This window comes from Sinocyclocheilus rhinocerous, unplaced genomic scaffold (genome assembly GCF_001515625.1).
Source record: "Sinocyclocheilus rhinocerous isolate Xijiao unplaced genomic scaffold, SAMN03320098_v1.1 scaffold1879, whole genome shotgun sequence".
Lineage (NCBI taxonomy): Eukaryota > Metazoa > Chordata > Actinopteri > Cypriniformes > Cyprinidae > Sinocyclocheilus > Sinocyclocheilus rhinocerous.
Window position 1 is genome coordinate 609,889 of NW_015632718.1, and position 20,316 is coordinate 630,204.

The 20,316-nt window shown below is 34.8% G+C and overlaps 2 protein-coding genes across 8 annotated transcripts in view; both read right to left on the reverse strand.

The window, feature by feature from the left end:
* Positions 1 to 5,560: 5,560 nt before the first annotated feature.
* On the reverse strand, positions 5,561 to 12,021 carry LOC107742798 (megakaryocyte-associated tyrosine-protein kinase). 3 transcript variants are annotated; one of them, XM_016555838.1, is made up of 14 exons: positions 11,993 to 12,021; positions 11,724 to 11,758; positions 10,788 to 10,853; positions 10,566 to 10,679; positions 10,378 to 10,493; positions 10,033 to 10,252; positions 9,088 to 9,181; positions 8,937 to 9,002; positions 7,611 to 7,710; positions 7,456 to 7,540; positions 7,301 to 7,374; positions 6,079 to 6,274; positions 5,911 to 5,997; positions 5,561 to 5,830 (listed from the first exon to the last, which is right to left on the reverse strand). In XM_016555838.1, exons 3-14 carry the CDS (start codon positions 10,794 to 10,796, stop codon positions 5,645 to 5,647), a joined length of 1,347 nt encoding a protein of 448 aa, XP_016411324.1. In that variant the 5' UTR covers positions 10,797 to 10,853; positions 11,724 to 11,758; positions 11,993 to 12,021; the 3' UTR covers positions 5,561 to 5,644. The 3 variants fall into 3 exon arrangements, with proteins under 3 accessions (XP_016411324.1, XP_016411326.1, XP_016411325.1); XM_016555840.1 differs by lacking the exon at positions 11,724 to 11,758 and having other exon boundaries at positions 10,788 to 10,841; XM_016555839.1 differs by lacking the exon at positions 11,724 to 11,758.
* Positions 12,022 to 12,025: 4 nt separating this feature from the next.
* Positions 12,026 to 20,316, reverse strand: part of zfr2 (zinc finger RNA binding protein 2) — a 41,472-nt gene continuing 33,181 nt past the window's right edge. For all 5 annotated transcript variants that reach the window (XM_016555834.1, XM_016555833.1, XM_016555832.1 and 2 more), the window contains 8 exons: positions 19,776 to 19,984; positions 19,523 to 19,691; positions 17,971 to 18,118; positions 16,322 to 16,407; positions 14,194 to 14,289; positions 13,994 to 14,105; positions 12,611 to 12,708; positions 12,026 to 12,527 (listed from right to left, as the gene is read on the reverse strand). In XM_016555834.1, coding sequence (XP_016411320.1) covers positions 12,354 to 12,527; positions 12,611 to 12,708; positions 13,994 to 14,105; positions 14,194 to 14,289; positions 16,322 to 16,407; positions 17,971 to 18,118; positions 19,523 to 19,691; positions 19,776 to 19,984 — 1,092 coding nt within the window. In that variant the 3' untranslated portion in view covers positions 12,026 to 12,353. The remainder of the gene's footprint in view (positions 12,528 to 12,610; positions 12,709 to 13,993; positions 14,106 to 14,193; positions 14,290 to 16,321; positions 16,408 to 17,970; positions 18,119 to 19,522; positions 19,692 to 19,775; positions 19,985 to 20,316) is intronic.

Consider the following 20,316-nt stretch of genomic DNA (forward strand, 5'->3'; position numbering starts at 1 on the left):
TATATAGCCAATAGCTTTTGCTTTAATTCCCAGCCATTAGCATGACTTGCTACTTGCTAGTGCTAATTTGTATGATGGGAGTGCATCCAGATTTTATAGAACAAAACATTTGTGTGCCCAAGCGAACAAGAGGACTCATCAAGATAACAAATGCACCATGTCAAATTTTATGAGTGCATTAGCATATAGATGCTAGCCTCAGAGCTAACAGAAAAGGACTAAAAGTCACAAAACTCCAAATATGATTTAACGGGGCCGTTAAAAGGTGACAGTTGTGCAAACCTGACCAGTAAACAAGATTCACTGAGAAGAATATGAATGCTAATGTACAGTTAGCCATATCCACCTTATTTTTCCCGTAAGAGCGGGCACAGTCATTTGTAAATTGAATGTGTCTGGCTTCCAGTGTCATTCACTTCCAGGTGTTTTTAGCTGTACAAAACAACTCGATTTGCTGCTTGATTGCAAACTGGTGTTTCTTACCATATTATTTTAATGTGTCATCTTAATTACAAACACCGGGTTGTAGCGCAAACTGTTTTACCATTTACTGCATTTTGTTATTCTTCTCGTTATTTCCCTACAGCGGCTAATGAACCAGAAGTCTCGCACATTCACAGAAAACGGCTTACTTCTGCATTGAAAAATAAGGTGGATAGCAGTCACTTTGGATCACACAACAAACTAGCGGCATTTTTGCTTACTGATGCTATTGTGTAAATGCACCATTTGCGGTTACCGGCAACTCTTAGTATGATTAATGTATTTTTGCTATTGAAATGGAAGTTCGAGATAAAGTGATCAGTTTTCAACTCATGTAATCTCAAAGATGTCTGCCCCCATTAGGCGACCCACTCAATGTAGAATAAAACGGCTTTTAAAGGGATAGTTCACCCCCAAACCTGTTCTAAACCTACATGAGTTTCTTTCTTCTCTTGAACACAAAAGAAGATATTTTGAAGAATGTTGATGACCAAACAGTTGTCCTAAAACTATATTTGGCCTCAGCTGAACTTGCATGGCATGTCAGGAGGTGGGTATAAACCCTTTAATAGATGAATCCTGTTCAGAGTGACTGACACATGTTTATCCTGCAGTGTTGTCCTCCCAGTTCCCCTGACATCTTTTAGTAATCTGTAGATTAACGCGTAAGACCCCTCTGTCAACCCAGTGAACACACGACTGTGTGCAGTTTACCTGTACAGCGATTAAGCAGACAACCATATGGAGGCTCACGCTGGAATTCAGCATCAGATTCTCACACCCAGCCAGAAATTTAATCACTTTGCTCTCTGGACAAACGTGCAGGTTGATCATGGGACCCCTGTTGGGAAGAGACTTAAAAATGCTAGCCAGTTTAATTTAATCAAATTAAATGAACTCTTTAACCTTTTGCTAATTCAAACCAATGCAATTATAGCAGTCAGTGCAATAATGTGTAGTAAGATGCGTCACACATGTAAACTGCTAAACTAATCATTGTCTAGGTGGTTTTGTGATACGTGGCTCTTGCTTAGTCAAGCATCACTATTACTAGTGCTCATAGTTTCATAGTGCCCCTTACACTAAGTACTAACCATTGTGTAACTACTGTGCTCCAGACATGAATGATTCCTCAAATCTGCTCAGCAATATGAAAAAACCACCCAGAACACCTGTGACTGCATAGCAACTTTTGCATGGGTAGACATCACATCATTAGAAAATCTTGTTTTTGTTAGTAACACACTGTTGATTATTAATGGCTTTTAACAGCTTTCAGAGATGTCTGCTGCATTAGCGACCATGTTATGCCCTTAATTTGTGTTTATGGACTCGTTTGCCCCTGCAGGATCAAAAGACAGTTTACGCGCTTCACAGCCCAGAAAGAACAAGGTTAAACTTCCTCCTTAACACTTAATCTGATACTCTTAACGTTGTTAAAGCTGATGTTCCTCGGGAGGCGCTGACCCGCTTCAGCCTTTAATCGGCTGATTAGATGCCTCACCTGTCAGTCAAACGTTCTCTCCTCCCCCTTATTCTAAAATGGTCCAGAGGCTCCTCCCACTCTGACATCACCGGCTAAATCTTTCCATGACTGAGAGAGAGATTACAGCATGGTGCACGTATACACAAAAACAAACACTTAAAACATACGCTTAAAGATCTTTTCCATTCAACGGTTGTTCATAGTGGTGACTATAAATAATACTATAAATAAAAGTACAAAACTAGTAGTTCTCTTGACTATATTTTAAGTCTTCTGAAGCAATAACTTTATGTGAGAAGCAGGTCCAAACAGTATTTTCAAATACATTACACACAAACACACGTAATACCAAAGAAGACCAGTAGAGGGAGACACTGGTCAAAAGTCACGGATGTTGGTTGATTTAATAGGATTAAATTAGATCAATTAATGTTTGGTTTCTTAAAGCACCCGTCTGCACTGGATGTCGTTTCACTTTTACTCTCAAAACCTCAAAAATGAACCCATGAGCATGAGGAACAATAAAAATAAAAAAAAAACTTTTCAGAACTATTATAAAATCAAAGTTGACATCAGTTGAAATTTACAAATTTACATCGACAAAAAGTCAATTATGATGTAAAAATTCAAAATTATGAGATAAATGGTTATAATTATTAAATACTAAATCAATTATGAGAAAAAAAATCACAATTATGAAAAGTTGAAATCAACAGACAAAATGATTACAAAACCAATTATGAGATAAAAAAGTCAAGATTATGAGTATTAATTATGACAAGTTTAAATTGACAAAAGTTAAGTCAATCATGAACTAAAAAATCTAAATCATGACAAAAAAGGCAATTATGTAAAAAAATAAATAAGAGAAACAGTCATAATTATCAAATACTAAGTCAATTATGAGATAAAAAGTCAAAATTATGAAATATCAAAATTAACCGTCAAAATTATGACAAAAAAGAGAGTCAACAATGAGAGATAAGCTTACCTTATGACAAAAAAGTCTAAATTCTGAAAAGCCGAAATCAACAAAGAGTCATACTTACAACATAAAAAGTTGAAATTTAGATAAACAGTCATAATTATAAAATACCAAGTCAATTATGAGATTAAAAAATCAAGATTAGGACAAAAACTATTGTGAGATTAAAAAGTCTTTGGGAGTCGAAATTATGAGATAAAGTGTTAAAATTTAGAAAAATCTAAATTGACAAATTTAAATAAAACAATTATAAGATAAAAAGTCAAAATGATTACATACTAAGTCGTAATTTATGGAAACAAGTCAATTATGACATAAATTGAAAATATGATTAAAAAGTCAAAATTTTGATAAAATCAAAATAGTAAAAAAAAAAAATCCAAATTCAAGTCAAGATTATGAAACAAGTCGACTTATGTCAATAATTTCTACTTATGTCAATTTTGACATTTTATCTCATAATTATGATTTTCTCTTATGTGGCAGAAATGGGTTTCCATACATAAGAGATCTTTGCTGGCAAGTATTTTTTGGATTGATATTCTCCGGTTATATTGGGTCAAAACTGTGATTCATGCTACATGTGACACGGTTTCTCCGTGAGCAAAATCCACAGCACAGATCTCATCATCTCAACGTCATTTTCCAAAAGTTTCCAACACAGATCATCACTTTATCTTGTGCAACTCACTCATATTCAATCCTACACAAAGTTACCCTTAGTGTCTCCTAGTTTTTAATGGAAAGAGGTTTCTTTTTCCGCGTGAGACGGGAAGAAACCACCGCGCAACCCCCCCAAACATGACCAGGAATGAGCTGAATTTGAATTTATGAGCAGAGATTTGAGATTTCCCGCACATAAACGACCACATCTGCTCCTCAGTGCTTTAAAATCATCTCGAGGAATTACACATCATCCTATTTGAGGACTCATAAATCAGAATAAAGATGAGAAATTCAATCTGCTGACGGTCTCATGGGTGACAGATAAACACCAATCTAATGGCATCGTTCACTGACGACGGATGGATTGAGCAAATCAATGCAATGAAAATAAATCCCATGAACCTTTGGGAAATGATGTTTAGCCTCTTGCTGAGGTGCTCTGGGTGGTTTCTTCCTGTCTGGCAGGAAAAGAGTCCTAAACCATCAAGTCTTTGTGACGTTGTGGTCTCGATTTATTAAGCTTTGAGTCGCTGGCCATATTTCTGGACAATTACAGCACAAAACGAGCAGATACGTGTGCTAATCCCAGATAAACGGGACGTTTCATCAATGTAAAAAGAAAGTGATTAGGATATAGAAGACTTCCTGTAGAAAATCCATTTATTACTGTTGTTACAATAAATACATTTCTGAATTGCATGTACAACGTGAGCAGAAAGTCTCTTTCTTTACAGGACCTCGTTGAGGACTGAAGCAGATAATAAAGCATGTGCAATTATGAATTTCAGCATTTGTGAGAAACCTGTCAGGAATAATGGGTCATGTTTCAGCCTAAAATCAAGAAGGGGAAAAAAAGAAACTAAAGCCTGTTAATTTTTTTAAAACAAAATAAATCTCATTACCGTAAAATAAAATATAAAATTATAATAATAACCATGTGTCTGGACATTTTTCTTGTTTTAAATTCCAAATACTGTACTATTATATAATATTTGCATTTGCAATTAAACAAAAATGTTTAATTGTACATGCAAAAAATTTACATTTTGATTTTCTTTATGCTAATTATAATTGTAGTCATTGGTATGACATTATTTTGATTACTATTAAGCACATTTTCTCCCAAATTCACATTTGTATTTATTTTGATAATAAATAATAAATAAAAATGCAAAACAACAACAAAAAATGCATACATGTATAAAATATATTGAGTAATATAGGTACGGGAAGAAACCACCGCGCAACCCCCCCAAACATGACCAGGAATGAGCTGAATTTGAATTTATGAGCAGAGATTTGAGATTTCCCGCACATAAACGACCACATCTGCTCCTCAGTGCTTTAAAATCATCTCGAGGAATTACACATCATCCTATTTGAGGACTCATAAATCAGAATAAAGATGAGAAATTCAATCTGCTGACGGTCTCATGGGTGACAGATAAACACCAATCTAATGGCATCGTTCACTGACGACGGATGGATTGAGCAAATCAATGCAATGAAAATAAATCCCATGAACCTTTGGGAAATGATGTTTAGCCTCTTGCTGAGGTGCTCTGGGTGGTTTCTTCCTGTCTGGCAGGAAAAGAGTCCTAAACCATCAAGTCTTTGTGACGTTGTGGTCTCGATTTATTAAGCTTTGAGTCGCTGGCCATATTTCTGGACAATTACAGCACAAAACGAGCAGATACGTGTGCTAATCCCAGATAAACGGGACGTTTCATCAATGTAAAAAGAAAGTGATTAGGATATAGAAGACTTCCTGTAGAAAATCCATTTATTACTGTTGTTACAATAAATACATTTCTGAATTGCATGTACAACGTGAGCAGAAAGTCTCTTTCTTTACAGGACCTCGTTGAGGACTGAAGCAGATAATAAAGCATGTGCAATTATGTTCATTTTTAATTAACTACCCAAAACGCATGAAACGGAAATAAAAACATAAATATGAAGTGTGATGAATAATAAATTAGATGTACTTTATACACACGTGGTGAGCGCCTGCAGAGATGAGTTCAAGCGGCCGCGTGCTGTTTGCCGAGCTCTTTCTCCAGCCGCTCTCGGAGCTTGAGGAAGGACGGTCTCCTCTTGGGCTCCGTCTCCCAGCAGGACGACATGATGCTGTAGACGTCAGGAGGACATCCGTCCGGCGGCTCCATGCGGTAACCCTGATCCACAAGCTCCCGCACCTCACTCAACGACTGCAACACACACCAGCAGACAACATCACACCCGCAGGAAGAGGACGCATGAGTGCATGAGTTTACAGAGAGGAACGCACCATTTTGGGATACGGCTGTCTGCCGTACGAGAAGATCTCCCACAGCAGGACTCCGTAGCTCCACACGTCTGACTGAGCGGAGAACTTCTGCAGGAACAGAGATGTCAGGTGGTGAGTCTGAACTAATTCAGGTGATGAACGTCTCTGATCTCATCATGTGTCTCTCACCTTCTTCTTCAAGGCTTCGGGCGCCGTCCACTTGATGGGTAACTTTGAGTTGTCGGTTGCCGTTGAACTGACCTTGGCCAGACCGAAATCACTGACTTTGGCGACGGTGTCTTCAGACACGAGGATGTTGCGTCCGGCGAGATCTCGGTGCAGGAGTTTCTTTGACTCCAGATGCTCCATACCTTCACAAACATCTCTGAGAAAAACAGAAATAAAACCTCCATGACTGATACACATGCTCAAATATTTCAAAACTAATTTCTAATATGTTTTTGTGTGTGTGTGTGTGTGTGTGTCTGTGTGTGTGTGTGTGTTTTTTAATTTTCTAAAAATCAAAATTTTTCAGGAGCCAACATGAAACTATCGCACATAAACATGATTGGGGAATTTATAATAATAATAATAATAATAATAATAATAATAATAAATGAAGCTTTTTAAATAAATAGAATAAAATAATTGTCATCACGAAATAATATTAATAAATAAAATAAAATGAAGCCTATTTCTTAAATAAAAAAAATTATTCTTACTATGATAATACCAATACCATTACCATAAACCAATAAATATAATACGTACATAAATGAATAAACAATAAAGTAAAAGTAAAATAAATAGTCTTTTTAAAAAATAAAAAAATTGCATTACTTTAATACAAAATAATATTCTTAAATACATTAAAAAAATTAAATAAAGTGTGTTTTTTTTAATTAAAATTCTTAAATCCACAACAATAAAAAAAAAAAAAAAATTTAATAACCCTATTTAAAAATAAAATCATGAATGTAATTCAAAATGATAAATAAATAAAATTAATTAATTAATTAATTAAATATATCCTTTTTATTTAAATAAAAATAAAATATTTTTAAATAAGGTTACTCTAATTACCGTCACACAAAATAGTATTATATTAATAATAAGCATGTGTCTAGAATTTTTCCTTGAGTTTTTATTAAATTCAAAATAATGAAAAATTATGAATTTACATAATCATAACTATTAAACAGGATTTGCATTTTGGTAATAAATGAAGAATAGAGAATTGAGGAGAAAATGGGTTTAATTGGTTATGTACTAAATTTAATCTTGATTTTAATTTCTCGTTTCTTTAGATTTTGGAGTTAAATATGACATGCACCTCTATATTTAAATTAATGTTGCATTGATTTATTGTATTAAAATGAAGGGCTTTAATACTGTAAATGTGAGCTCTTACAGTGCAAAGCGCAGCAGCTGCGTCGCACTGACCGCAAAACGTCCTCGTGATCGAAGAAAATTCACCAGGTTCCCCTGCGACGACACACAATTAACTCAATGAATAAACGTGATCAAACTCAGTGTGTCTGACAGATATTCCTCTGAAAGCGGCACCTTCGTCATGAGCTCGGTGACGATGTGAAGTCCGTTGTGAAGAATCACTCCTAATAACCGCACCAGATTCTTATGATGGAGATTTCTGGAGAAGAGGACATTATGAATATGTAATAAAGACACAGAGCAGGTAACGGAGGAGGAAATGCTCTCACGTCATGACCGACGTCTCTTCCAGGAAGGCCTGAGCGGTTACGTCACATTTGATGTTCTTAACGGCGACCCGCTGGCCTGCGTATTCACCCTCGAACACGGCTGAAATATTAGCAGAACCGTCAGATTCATACAGATAAAACATCTATTATAAAACGGAGAGTTCCGGTCCTTGATGAGGCTGAGCCGCGTTCGAAGCTGTTGTAAATTACTCTACAAAGTAACATACACCTTTGTTTACTTCTGTGTGTTGCTCGGCAACCACTTTGCAACATACATTATTACATTTACAACAACCAAGTCTAATTGATTTGTATCATGTGTAGCACATCATGAGTATCATCAAAACAATCTAAATCAATGTATTATCTCTAATGCTATAACCTCAGGAGTTATGGAGAATTTACATTTATTTGTTTAGTAGATGCTTTTATCCAAAACAACTTACAAATGAGGAATACGACAAATAACATGAGAAGCGCTTAAAATACAAAAATTCAAATATTCTACAGAACAGTACAGGCTTGAATAGAAAGAGAGGAGCCTTTAAGAAATAGTGATGCATTTTTGTTTTTAAACATACCCTGCATATTTATACATAGCTACATATAATTTAAACTGAACGAAGTATACATAAAAATGCATAACAGTTTTAATTTATTTAACATTTTATATTTATATATAATGACATATATTTAATTGCTATTTAATTATATTGCTTTTTAATAATATTACATGCATTTAATTTTTAAATCGAGTTAATTGAATATATGTATTAATTTAATTAATTATTAATTAAATAATGTATTAATTTGTTAATTTATTTATAAATTTTTAATTTATATAATGTATAGGTATTTATATTTATGTATAATATATATTTCTACTTTTTAGTATTACGTTAATTTGATTCATATATATAATTAGTATATTTATAACATTTTATTTTAATTTATGCATTCATATTTTTATGGAATATTACATTATTTTTTTATCAATTTAAAAATGTACTATAAGTACTATCAACCACATTATTTATTTATTTATTTATTTTATATATGACGCACTGGATTGCCAAGATAAAAATGGGTTTAAAACAGCATAAAATAATTTATTTCTAAAATGCTAACTGAACGCCACTCACTGATTTAAACACAATGTAATGAGGTCATGTGACATGTAGCATACTGTGCATAATATACTTTTTACATATTATTTGTAAATACAGTGTGCACTTAGCAGTAAGCTAGTGCTCCGTTCAAACGCTGCTCTCTAGTGGTACTACAATAACAGTCCACAGGAGTCACACATTCAGAAGGAAAGCATACCACCGAACTCTCCCTCTCCGATGACCTCTCCTAACGTCAGCATCGACAGATCCAGAAGCCAGCCGGCTGGAACACAGAGCCAGATTTACAGTGTTACACTCCTAGAAATCCATCCTCAGGTATTTCTGGACCTCTTTTAAGTCACACTTACACTTCAACAGCTTGGTCTCGGCAGATTTCGTGCCTTCCTTCTTCTTGGGCTTCAGCAGAAGCGTAGCGAGGGCGCCTTGATTTCTGCTGTGAAACTAAAACAAACACAGCATTCACAAAACCAGCCGTATCTACAAACCACATGTGTTTTGAGTTTAAAAACGAATCCCCTTTAAATTCCCAATAAAGTCTTCAAAACATCAGCTACAGTTAGAAAGTGTGATGCAACGTCTATAAGAGGGAGTTGAGATGAATTTCCTATACTTTATCTAAATCATGTTTCAAAATGTAATAAATTAATGTAAAAATCACAGAGGCATTGCAAAAAAAAAAATCAAAAATAATAATTATAAATAATAATAAATCATATTTAAAAAATACTTTCACACCACACTGCCACTTAAAAAAAGCTCAGATGTGATAGAAAAATAAACAAAAATTAAATTAAATTTAAAAAATAAAATGTTATACCTTTTATTTTTATATTTATTTTTATTTTAAATGAAATCAATGTTTATATTTAATTAATATTATATATAGGTATATTTAGCAAAAAACTTTTTTAGCAAAAATAGCCTCAAAATATATCTATCTATCTAAAAAAAAAATCAATACATCAAATAAAAAATAGATGTCACACTACATGACCTCTTGACTGCCAAAAAGAAAAAAAGAAAAGAAAAAGAAAGAAAAACTGTAAAAGTGCCCACCCAAAAAACTCGATACGAAATGTGAAAAAGGCATTGTTAAAAATGAATGTCACACAACACAACCAACTTTTAACCTATTTCCCCTTCAAAATCCCCCAAAACTGGTCAAAACCATTTGATGTTCACCGCTAACGAGTGGCCCAGTTCTCCTTTCCCCTCGAAAACCACAGCGCGGATGTGTCTCTGGAAACCCGAGATAAATGAAGAAACGCGCTCAAATTAGCCGCCGGACGCACCTCGATCATGTCGATGAGGTTGTAGAAGAACTGCTTGCTGTCGATGCTCAGTTTGTTGTCTCTGAAGATGACTCGGTAGTGGAAGACCTTCTCACTGAAGCAGACGCACAGCACGAAGTCGCCGGGATGCCGAACCGACTCCCGCACCAGGAACAGCCCGTCCTCCGTGGGCTTGAGTTTGCCGACAGCTTGCGGTCCCGATATTTTGCCGTGAAACCATCTGAGAAGATTGTAGACAACATCAGGCCTTAAATAAGCTCTGCTGACATAAAATAACCACATCCTGTCCTTCTGTGGAGTGACTGCGAGCTTGTTCCTCATCACTTCAGATTTCTGCTCACTTACGGCATCAGGCTTAATTTGGGGTCTATTCGGAGGGCTTCCCTTTCTCTGAGGTTCGAACCCGAGATCAGTCCTTCCTCTCCCGTTGTGTTATGTCGGGCTCTGTATTCCCCTTTCCTCTGAAAACAAACTTTAGTCAACCTCTGGTGACTTTATTTGGGAGAATGGGTTTAGGAAAAGTGCTTAATTACCGCTCCAGGTCCGGCGACAGTCAAGACGTCGCCTTTGTGATACGCTACTTCACCCGCTTTAGGTGTGCAGTGCTGCTTTTTGGCGACGCACTGAGTTCCTGCCGTCCAGTTCTTCTGGAGTAATAGCAGAGTAATAATAATAATAATAATAATAATAATAATAATAGAGTAAGTAGTCAGAAGTGAGGCGTCGACTAATATTTATCAGAATGTCTCGCTTACCATGGCCATGGGTTTATTGAGCACCGAACATCTGAAGAGCCTCAGACCTTCAACCTGATGGAGAGACTGCGGTTAAAAGCACACAAGAAAAGATCGGGCATGATGATTTAGCATGTTACAGCCGTGTAAAATGGTGTACTTCATCTAAATTAGGTTTCTAAAAATGTTAAAGAGAAAAAAAAGCCCCAAAAATGTATTCCAAAAAACCAAAAAAAAAAATTTTTTTTTTGGCATTGCAGAGGTGATTGAAATTGTGATAAATGGCCCCAAAAACAAAGAAAAGGTCCAGAAAGTATTTAAAAATTAAAAAAAAAAAATTGCACATTAATTCAATAATAGCAATAATTAATATCAAGCCACATAGCCACTTTAAAATATGATTAAAGGTAATCAAAATGGCCCAAATTCATTATAAAAAATCAAATACACACATGAATTCAATAGTCACACTGCCAAAAAAAATATATATTAAATGGTAAAAATGGTGAATGGTGAAGAGAAAAAAAAACTCAATGTGAAAAAAAAGTCCCCAAAAACCTAAATGCATATGAATTGAAAAATATATAAAAATTAATATTACACTAAATTGGCACTTTAAAAAAAGTTGAAAATCCTCAATCTATGCTAAATGCTAAATAACAACAACAACAATAATCACACCATGAAACCTTGACTGCAAAAAAATTAAATAAAATAAACAAGGTGATAAAAAGTAAAAAAATTATAATAATATGAAATGTTGTCACATTTCATAAAAAAATTAAAAAAAAAAGTATTTTAAAAGTGAGTGTACAAAAACGTAAAATAAATTAGTCAATAAATAAATAAAAACCCACATTCAAAACTTTGTAAATTTTGCATAACCCCTTGCCTGGAAAAAAGCTAAGTTATTTAAAATGTGTAAAATGGTACAACAACAAAAAAAGCGCCTCTTACCGCTTATAGTAACTGCTAAAAAAGCCAAAAGGCAACTAAAATAAAGGGAAAAAAACAAAAATAAAAAACACCTTAAATACACACAAAAAAATGTTTAATGTGCATATACTTACTAGAGATCAAGATTATAAAACATCAATCCACAAGAAATCCTTACACACAATATAGTTAAACATTAAACTAGTAGTCTTCTTAACCCAGTGCTGTATGAAATGAAAACAAACAAACAAACTATATTCTTCATATTTTTCAGGTTTCATTTCACTCACCAGTATGAGTTAGTTAGTGAATATGTTGCTTTTAATTAAGTGCCATTAATATGTCAAAGTGCCTAATAGAGCTAATGTGATGTAACTTATTATATGGCGGTCGCTGATGGGCAGCGATGTTCAGTCATCATCTGATACGCTGAAAACGAGATGCGACTGCTGCATTTCAGGAGCATTTCGGCTTATTTTCAGCTCAGATGTAATAGAGAGACGTATTGCATCATAAAAGGTGAACGACTAAGTTTTTTCCATCTATTGTCCTTTTGAAAAACAGAACCATCGAGTGTTGTATTTTTTCCTCTTCGAGTGATATTTATACATTTCTAAAGACATGACAGCTTGTGTAGATTAGGCAGACGTCTCAAGGGTCGTGAGAATAGTCTTTTTTATCCTTCTTTCCGTCGGTTTCTCCCTCGCCGGTGTCGCTGCCGTCGCGCCGTCTCTTGCGGTTTCGAGCTCCGGCCTTTGAGACCGGCAGTGAGCCCATGCCGAGGACTTTATGGATCTGACGGAAAGCCAGCAGTCGTAGCGCGTGCTGAAAAACAAAGACACGTCGCTTTCAGAATAAGCATGGATCACGCAAATGGAAATGTTGGCTAGTCGAGCCTCGTTTAGTACCTGGGCACTAGAGGTCACGTCCTCCCGAGCTTGTTTCGACATGTTTCCCAGAGCGTCCGTTTGACCTTTCTCACACGGGTCAAGAAGACCTGGACCATCTGAGGGGAGGACAGACAGTTAAATAATATAAATGTAAGTGCACACGGGTTACAAAACGTTTTGCGAAAGATGCATTTGTGATGTATTTTAATAGTTAGAAGGTAACTACTGCATCTCACCCAGTGTTATTAACTAAATCTAAAACTATTAAAAATCGTTTTTGTTAAGTGAAATAAAGCTGAAATAAAACAAAATATAAATGTTACATTTAAAATTTGAAACGCAAGTGAAATTTAGAAATGTTGCCTTGGCAACTAACTGAAATAAAATAAGTTTAAGAACTAAAATTAAAAGTGAAACAATAATAAATTAAACCCAAATAAAAAATTTAGAAAAACAAAAAATAATAAAATGACAAAAGCACATATCAAAATTGCTTCGTCTTATTCCAGTGTTGTTATTCTTAACTCAAACTATTAAAAAATAAAGCTTAAATAGAATAAAAAGTAAATATTAGATTAACTTATTTTATTTCAGTTAGTTGCCAAGGCAACATTTCAATTTTCATTTATTGTTTTTATAAAATGTCAGTACTAAAATTACTAAGAATAAAAAAATAAAAATACATTAAATCTAAACAGAAATATTTAAAAACTAAGTCTAATAAAAATGGCAAAAGCGCATAAAATTATTGAATCCTACACCAGTATTGTTATTGTTAACTAAAACAGGTTCCATTGCAATGAGGCTGAAATAAAATCAAATCTAAATATTAGATGAAAAAAAGTACGCAAAAATTTGAAATGTTGCCATGGAAACTATCTAAAATAAAATAACTTTAAGCTGAAGTACTAAAATTACTAAAACTGAAATAAAAATAAATTAAAGCTGAATAGAAATGTTTGGGGAACTGAAAACTAATAAAACTGAAAAAAAAAGCACAAAACAAAATTGCTGTGTCGTATCTCGTTGTTAACTAAAACTATTAGAAATCATTTTTGTTAATGGAAATAAAGCTTAAACTAAAACATGAAATTTAGATGAAAGATCTAAACTTAACTTAATTAGAAAAGTGGCAACTAACTTATAGTAAGTTTAAAGTGTAGTAGTAATTAGAAATGTGGCCTTGGCAACTAACTTAAAGTTAGTTAAGATGAAGTACTAAAATTACTAAAACTGAAATAAAAATCAATTAAAGCTATATAAAAATATTTTGAAAAATAAAAACTTATAAAAATTACAAAAGCACGTAACAAAATTACTAGAATTAAAAATTAAAATCAAAACTGAAAATAAAATAAAATAACTATAATAGTATATAAATTATAATATATAAATATTAACCTGGCAGGAGAATCCCGGTGGCGATGCATTCGAGGACCCTCCGTAGAGCTTCTCCAGGACTGAGTGGACCTGATGCACTGCTAATGGCTTTTTCCACAAGCAGCTCCATGGCCTTTGCGAAAGAAAACACAAACCAGTTAGTTAATATGATCATGACTGGCTAAAGCAAAAAACACTGTTAGCAAACAAAGCTAACTGACCCAGTCGGGCATCTTGCCCCAGGTAGGTATGCGCTGACACAGATCCCGCAGAACCCGAATAATGATGACGCAAGACTGAAGACCGTTCGCCCGAGCCTGTGGACAAAACTCATTAATACGCAACAATCACAGCTAACAGCAGCACTTCAGTTAACAACACAAATTTAAATGTTAAATGATAATGCTGATGCTACTAAAATTATTCAACGGTTGAGTCTAAGACCAGAATCATACTCGCAAGTGCACAGTTCCATTGTACACGCTTAACTACAAATTTAGATAGTTAGCTAGCTAACATGCTAACCAGTTGACGATAAACTAAACAGACTTGCTCTGCGATATTCTTTTCAAATAGTTGCTCCTGAAAATGAAAAATAATCGCTGAAGAAAAGTTCACGTTAATGTCCTTTAGAGCACCCCTTGTGGCAATACTGAAAATAAGATGCACTAGCAATGCGTTCTGACAGAATCATATTAAAGAAATCGAACTTGTGTTGATAGAAGCAATAAATACTTGTATACGGTATGATTGGGGTTTAGGCAAAAGTCAGTACCATGTCGGTTAGCTACGTGTATGTTTCCCAATAGCGATTTTTTTAAAGTCAATTTAGTGCTTAAATAATACTTAAAAAATTTATCTACATTTAGCTACCTTTTGCTAGTAGCTTGAAGAGCAGCAACTCATTTTTCAGAAATATTTTTTTATGCATGTCTAACTCAACTACGTTACTATAATTTCCTGTAGCTATGTAAAGCATAACATGATGACGCAAGACTTGAAGACCGTTAGCATAAGCCTGTGGATAAAACACAATACGCAACAATCACGGCGAGCAACAGTTAATAAAAACTGTAAATGCTAACTGAAAAATGCTAAAGCTAAAATGTTACTAAAATTAAACAACCGTGAGTCTAAGACCAAAAGCATACTCTACGGAAGTACGCGAACACACAGTTCCATTGCACATGCTTAATTACAACTTATTATTCAAGTAATTAGCTAGCTAACATGCTAGCCACTTGCCAATCAACTTAGCTGACTTGCTCTGCGATATTCCATTCCAAAGGTTGGTACTGAAAGAGAAAACTGACCTAAGAAGAAAAAAGTCTATGCTAATGACCACTATAGTGCCCCTTGTGGCAATACTGAAAATAAGATGCACTAGTATTGCGTTACTAATTGTGTTCTGACACATTTAGAAACTCAACTACGAATGAAGTCAGCCCTTGCATTGATAGAAGCGACACTTACATAGAGGATGATTCAGATTTAAGCGAAAGTGAATAGCATGTTGGTAGCTAAATTACGTTTTCTCAATAAAGATTTTTTAGCTATCAAGTCAATTTAGTGTTTAAATAATACTTCTTCAAATCTTCAAAAAATTCACTATATTCGAGCTACTTTTCGCTAGTAACTTTGTAGAATAGCTACTACGTTTTCAGAAAGATTTTTTAACTTTATGCCTAATGTAACAATGTTACAATTTAACAATGTAACTGTTAAATCATGAGTTGCTTGTAGCATAGCAAAATATAATTACAAAGGAGCTTCTCCGACACTTTTCACAAGCTTACAGATAACATGTCTACTGCCATAAAATATTAAAGGGTTAGTTCACCCAAAAATGAAAATTAGGCTGTGTTTTACTAACCCCCGAGGCATCCTAGGTGTATATGACTTTCTTCTTTCAGACGAATCCAGTCAGAGTTATAAAATTTGTTAAAAATTGTCCTGGCTATTCCAAGCTCTATCGTCACTTCTGAGCGGCGCACGCGCAAAACCGAACTCATACGTCATTACCCCGGAGCTGCTTCCGTTTAGAACAGTGAGCGCAAACTAGATTAAAGTGATTATTACGTTTTAAATATTTAAATATGTTCACCCCCCGGAGCCGTGTGAGACACTTTTTTTTTTTTTATGGATGGGGGCTTTTTATTTAACTTCTTTTGGACTGAAGCAATGCAAAGAAGAAAGTTTCAATATATACAGAAATATACACCTAGGATGCCTCAGGGGTGAGTAAAACACAGCCTAATTTTCATTTTTGGGTAAACTAAACCTTTAAATACAATTCAAACGTATCCTAAATTAGTTATTGTAAACTTTCGAAGCCCCTTTTTTTTTTACCTGAAACCATTTAGCATGTCGCAGAGCCGCTAAATACTCAAGGCACTTGGTCCTGCCGAGAACATCCGGAGGGTCTTTCTCCGAGGCTGCAAGGGCACATGTAGGAAACATTGTCAATTGTATTTAATGATTTAGCAATCGTAAGAAAAAGTAAGTAGATCTTGTTGATATAAAATTATTGTTGATTAAATGACACAGAGTTTTTTTAGGGGATTTGTGGCAATAGGCTGTGTTAATGTGATCATTACAACACACGGCAAAACAAAGTGACAACACTGAAACGTCACAAGACGAGGGGTTTTCCGCACGTCCAGGTTCCTAAAAAAACTGTTGCAATGTTATGCAAAAGATGTAGATGGAAAATATTACTGCTTCGGTCTGTTAATGCATGATTAACAAACCCAAACAGGACAAGTGTGGAGAACCACTTTGGTTTTTTGGTTGTTTGAAAGAAATAGAATATCGTTAACAAAATAAAACAACAACGACCTCAGGTTACAAGTCGGAATTTCAGAGGCTTTTGAGATCACTGTTCAGAAACTTCAGGATGAGAGGATGAAATTGTTTTAGGCCACATGGTGGATGATAAAATCCATTTTCTCCAACGTTAAATACTAATAATAAAACTGTAGATTAGGTTTTGTCTTATTTATAGACGCAAAACACCAAAATGTTGCTGCTATCACGCAAACTATTGTGAAACTATTCGTACATTTTCAGTCCCAAAATATTAAAGTGGCCGCATTGTTTGATTATGTACAGGAGTGACAAACGTATTTTACAACTGAATTTCTGCATTAAGAAAGAGCTTGTTTTTACCAAGCAATTTGTATTTTTTAACCAAGAAAATTAATGAATTTACTTTTTTTTTTTTTTTATTCAGGTACTTAAAAGCAAATTGACATAATATTTGCATAGCATACAGAAAAATGAACCAAAGCAACTAGTTGCGAATGCAGAAACGTAATTATGACAAATTAACGTAATTAATAATTACAAGCGGCAGTTTAATGAGCATAAACAACACTTACTATAATACAGTGAGAAACAGTTTTTTTAACTATTAAAAATAATAAAAGTGTAATAATGAATATAATATAAAAATTAAAATAAAAATGAAATGAATTCTTACAATAATTACAATAAAATAATTAATACATTTTTAATAATAAATTGTTACTAAGCCACCGTTAATTGTTAGAAACGTGATGTAGGATCGACTGTTTTCTGTACACACGCAAAAATTAATGCGATTGTCACTCCCAAGACTTTACATCAATCACCGCCTCATTTATATGCACATGAACAACTTGGCCTGAAAAAAAGTTAAACATCTCTCTCATCTTAAAGTGCTCATGTATCTTACAACACAACTTGTACAATATTGCGCCACAGTGGTAAAGAAAGGTCAGAGATCCTGTTTTTGATTCCTTAAAACGCTTTCAAAAAGCAATGCAAAACCGAACAAGGGCAAATAATGGACTGAACCGAAAGGAAAAAAAAAACAAAGAAAATGAAGGAGGGGGGGAAGAAATGAACAGGAAAGCCAATTCACTGATGGAAAATTCAATTCTGTATGGAAATATCCGTATTTTTTGTGAACCAAGGGAACACATAGTGCTGCTGAGGGAAAGCACGGGTTCTCTAACCTTTCTCCATGTTGGGGACGGGGTCTTCGCGCATCACTGGCGAGGTAAGAGAGATGGTGACCTGCATTTTTGGTTCCTTGCTTGAAAAAATGACGATGTTGGCTTCCTCAGGGTGTACCTGCACCTCATACTGATCTTCAGAAAAGGTCTGCCGGTTAAAAGGACACTTTGCATTACTACAGAGGAGACGGCGGGGGTCAATACAGGGGCCTTAATTTGTCCCTTATAATCCCAGTGGTAATTGCCACACTCAAAGTCTTGGCTGGATAATTGCCAGGGTTAATGGTATATAATGCAATGCCCCAGTCTCTCTCTGTGGTGTCGTAACCAGGCAGTGGAACTAAAGATCAGTTAAAGATACACGGACCACAACAGCAGCAGAAGGAGTAAAGTCAAAAGCTAATTTATTCAGAGTTATTTTGAATTATATATGGGTGGATCACACAATAAACCACCAGAAACATGTCTGGGTCATATTTCATCCCAAAAATCAAAGGGGGGGAAAATATATTTTGCATCAAGTAAACTATGTATATTTTTAAGATCACGATGATTTGACAATTTTAATGACATTTAGCACATTTTTCTTACTCAATTAGTCATTACTGCAATGCACAACCATCTCAATCTCATTACTTGTAATGTGAAAAAAAAAAAAAAATGTGTATGTTACTGATTGCATCAAGTAAAGTATATTTTTAAGATTTGACATTATTTTCATGACACTTAGCACATTTTCCCCATGCACTGAGTCATTACCGCAATGCACAACAACCTCAATTTAATGAGGTTTTGTGCTGCATTAATGAGACTTTAGGAAATATGTTTAATTGTCATGAAAATAATTTCGGAAGAATTTATTTAATATAATAATTGAATTGAAAACCATTTTGATTGTTAAACTGTGATAAAAAAAATTATTTTTTTAATATAATTTCATGCATGTTACAGTAATGAGTTTTTTTTAAAACCCTCATGAAAATAACTGAAATGTTTTTTTGTTTTGTTTTTTGTTTGTTTTTTGCAGCATTACGGTAATGGCATTTTAGGAGATGCTTTAATTATCAAAGATTTAAAAAATAACTTAATGGGCTTAAAAATACACTTCAATTGTTTTATGCAAAATATAACAAATTTAAATTTCAAGTATAAATAAGTTTAAATAAATTGAAATATTATACATTTGAACTTTTTTAATCAAAAACAAAAAAAGTTTTTTTTTTTATTTTTTACTTTTGATTCAAGTGTGAAATATGACCTGGACATTTCTCAGTGAGATACACACTTATGACAGCCAAGCTTAAACATAAAACCACACACCCAGCTACATGTTGCTATATATAATCTTGCCATGACACCCGGGACCATGTGATTTCTCATGTGGGCCATTTCCATCCATGTAACAGCCAGAACAAAGGTAAATAAGGTGTTAAAACCACAAGTGCAAAGATACGAGTATAAACAGGTTATAAGTCAATAATAGTTTTCAGCAGCTTCGACATAAACATTTATTTTCCATGCATAGCAACGTCACAAAAAAAGACAAGCTTACCGCTAGTTGTTTGGGCATTTGCTCTGCAACGGTTCTCAATAGAGAGGCGGTGGGTTTCTTGGTCGCTAACAGGATGAGCTGAACGTTGCGGTCGCCGCGTAAGAGGAGACCTTTAGCCAGGATTCCCACGCGCACGACTCCTTTGAGAACACGAGCCTGAGACTCCGACCTGTCCAAAAAGAAGCACATAAATCTACACTTCCCACTACTATTCCATAGCATGAACAGAAAGCTAGCTAATAGGAGTCCTCACTGTTTGTCCGTCACGTCGTCGTCGTCGTCGTCGTCGTCGTCCGCAGCACACGCCTCCTTCTCCAGCAGCGAATCAGACACCAGTTTGAGCGCGCGCTCAGAATGCGACACGATTCGCTGGACGGCCTGAAGCTCCTCCTCCACGGGGTAGATGGCCGAGTGTTTGGCCATGATGTGGCGGTCGTCGGGCGAATCGGGCCGTCGCACGGGCTAAAGATAAATGGGAGGATTGATGAGGTTTACAGCATCAGATTTAGGCCTGACGCAATAATCAATATATCGACTTATCGCACAATATATGTACATGACCTCAATAATTTGTGGTGACGCAATATATCGCCCATTATATTTACTTAAAAATGAATGTCACCATGTTTTTTGCGTTCCACTTGCGCCTGTGTCTTTTGCAACGTGGTGTTCCATCCTAAGCTAGTTCAAATTTTAAAAATGCTTCTACAAAAAAAAAAGTTTAATCTGCAGATATGGTCTTGTTTAGGGATCTGTGCCTTTGTGCATACGGACATCTGACTGCTAAGTAGTGA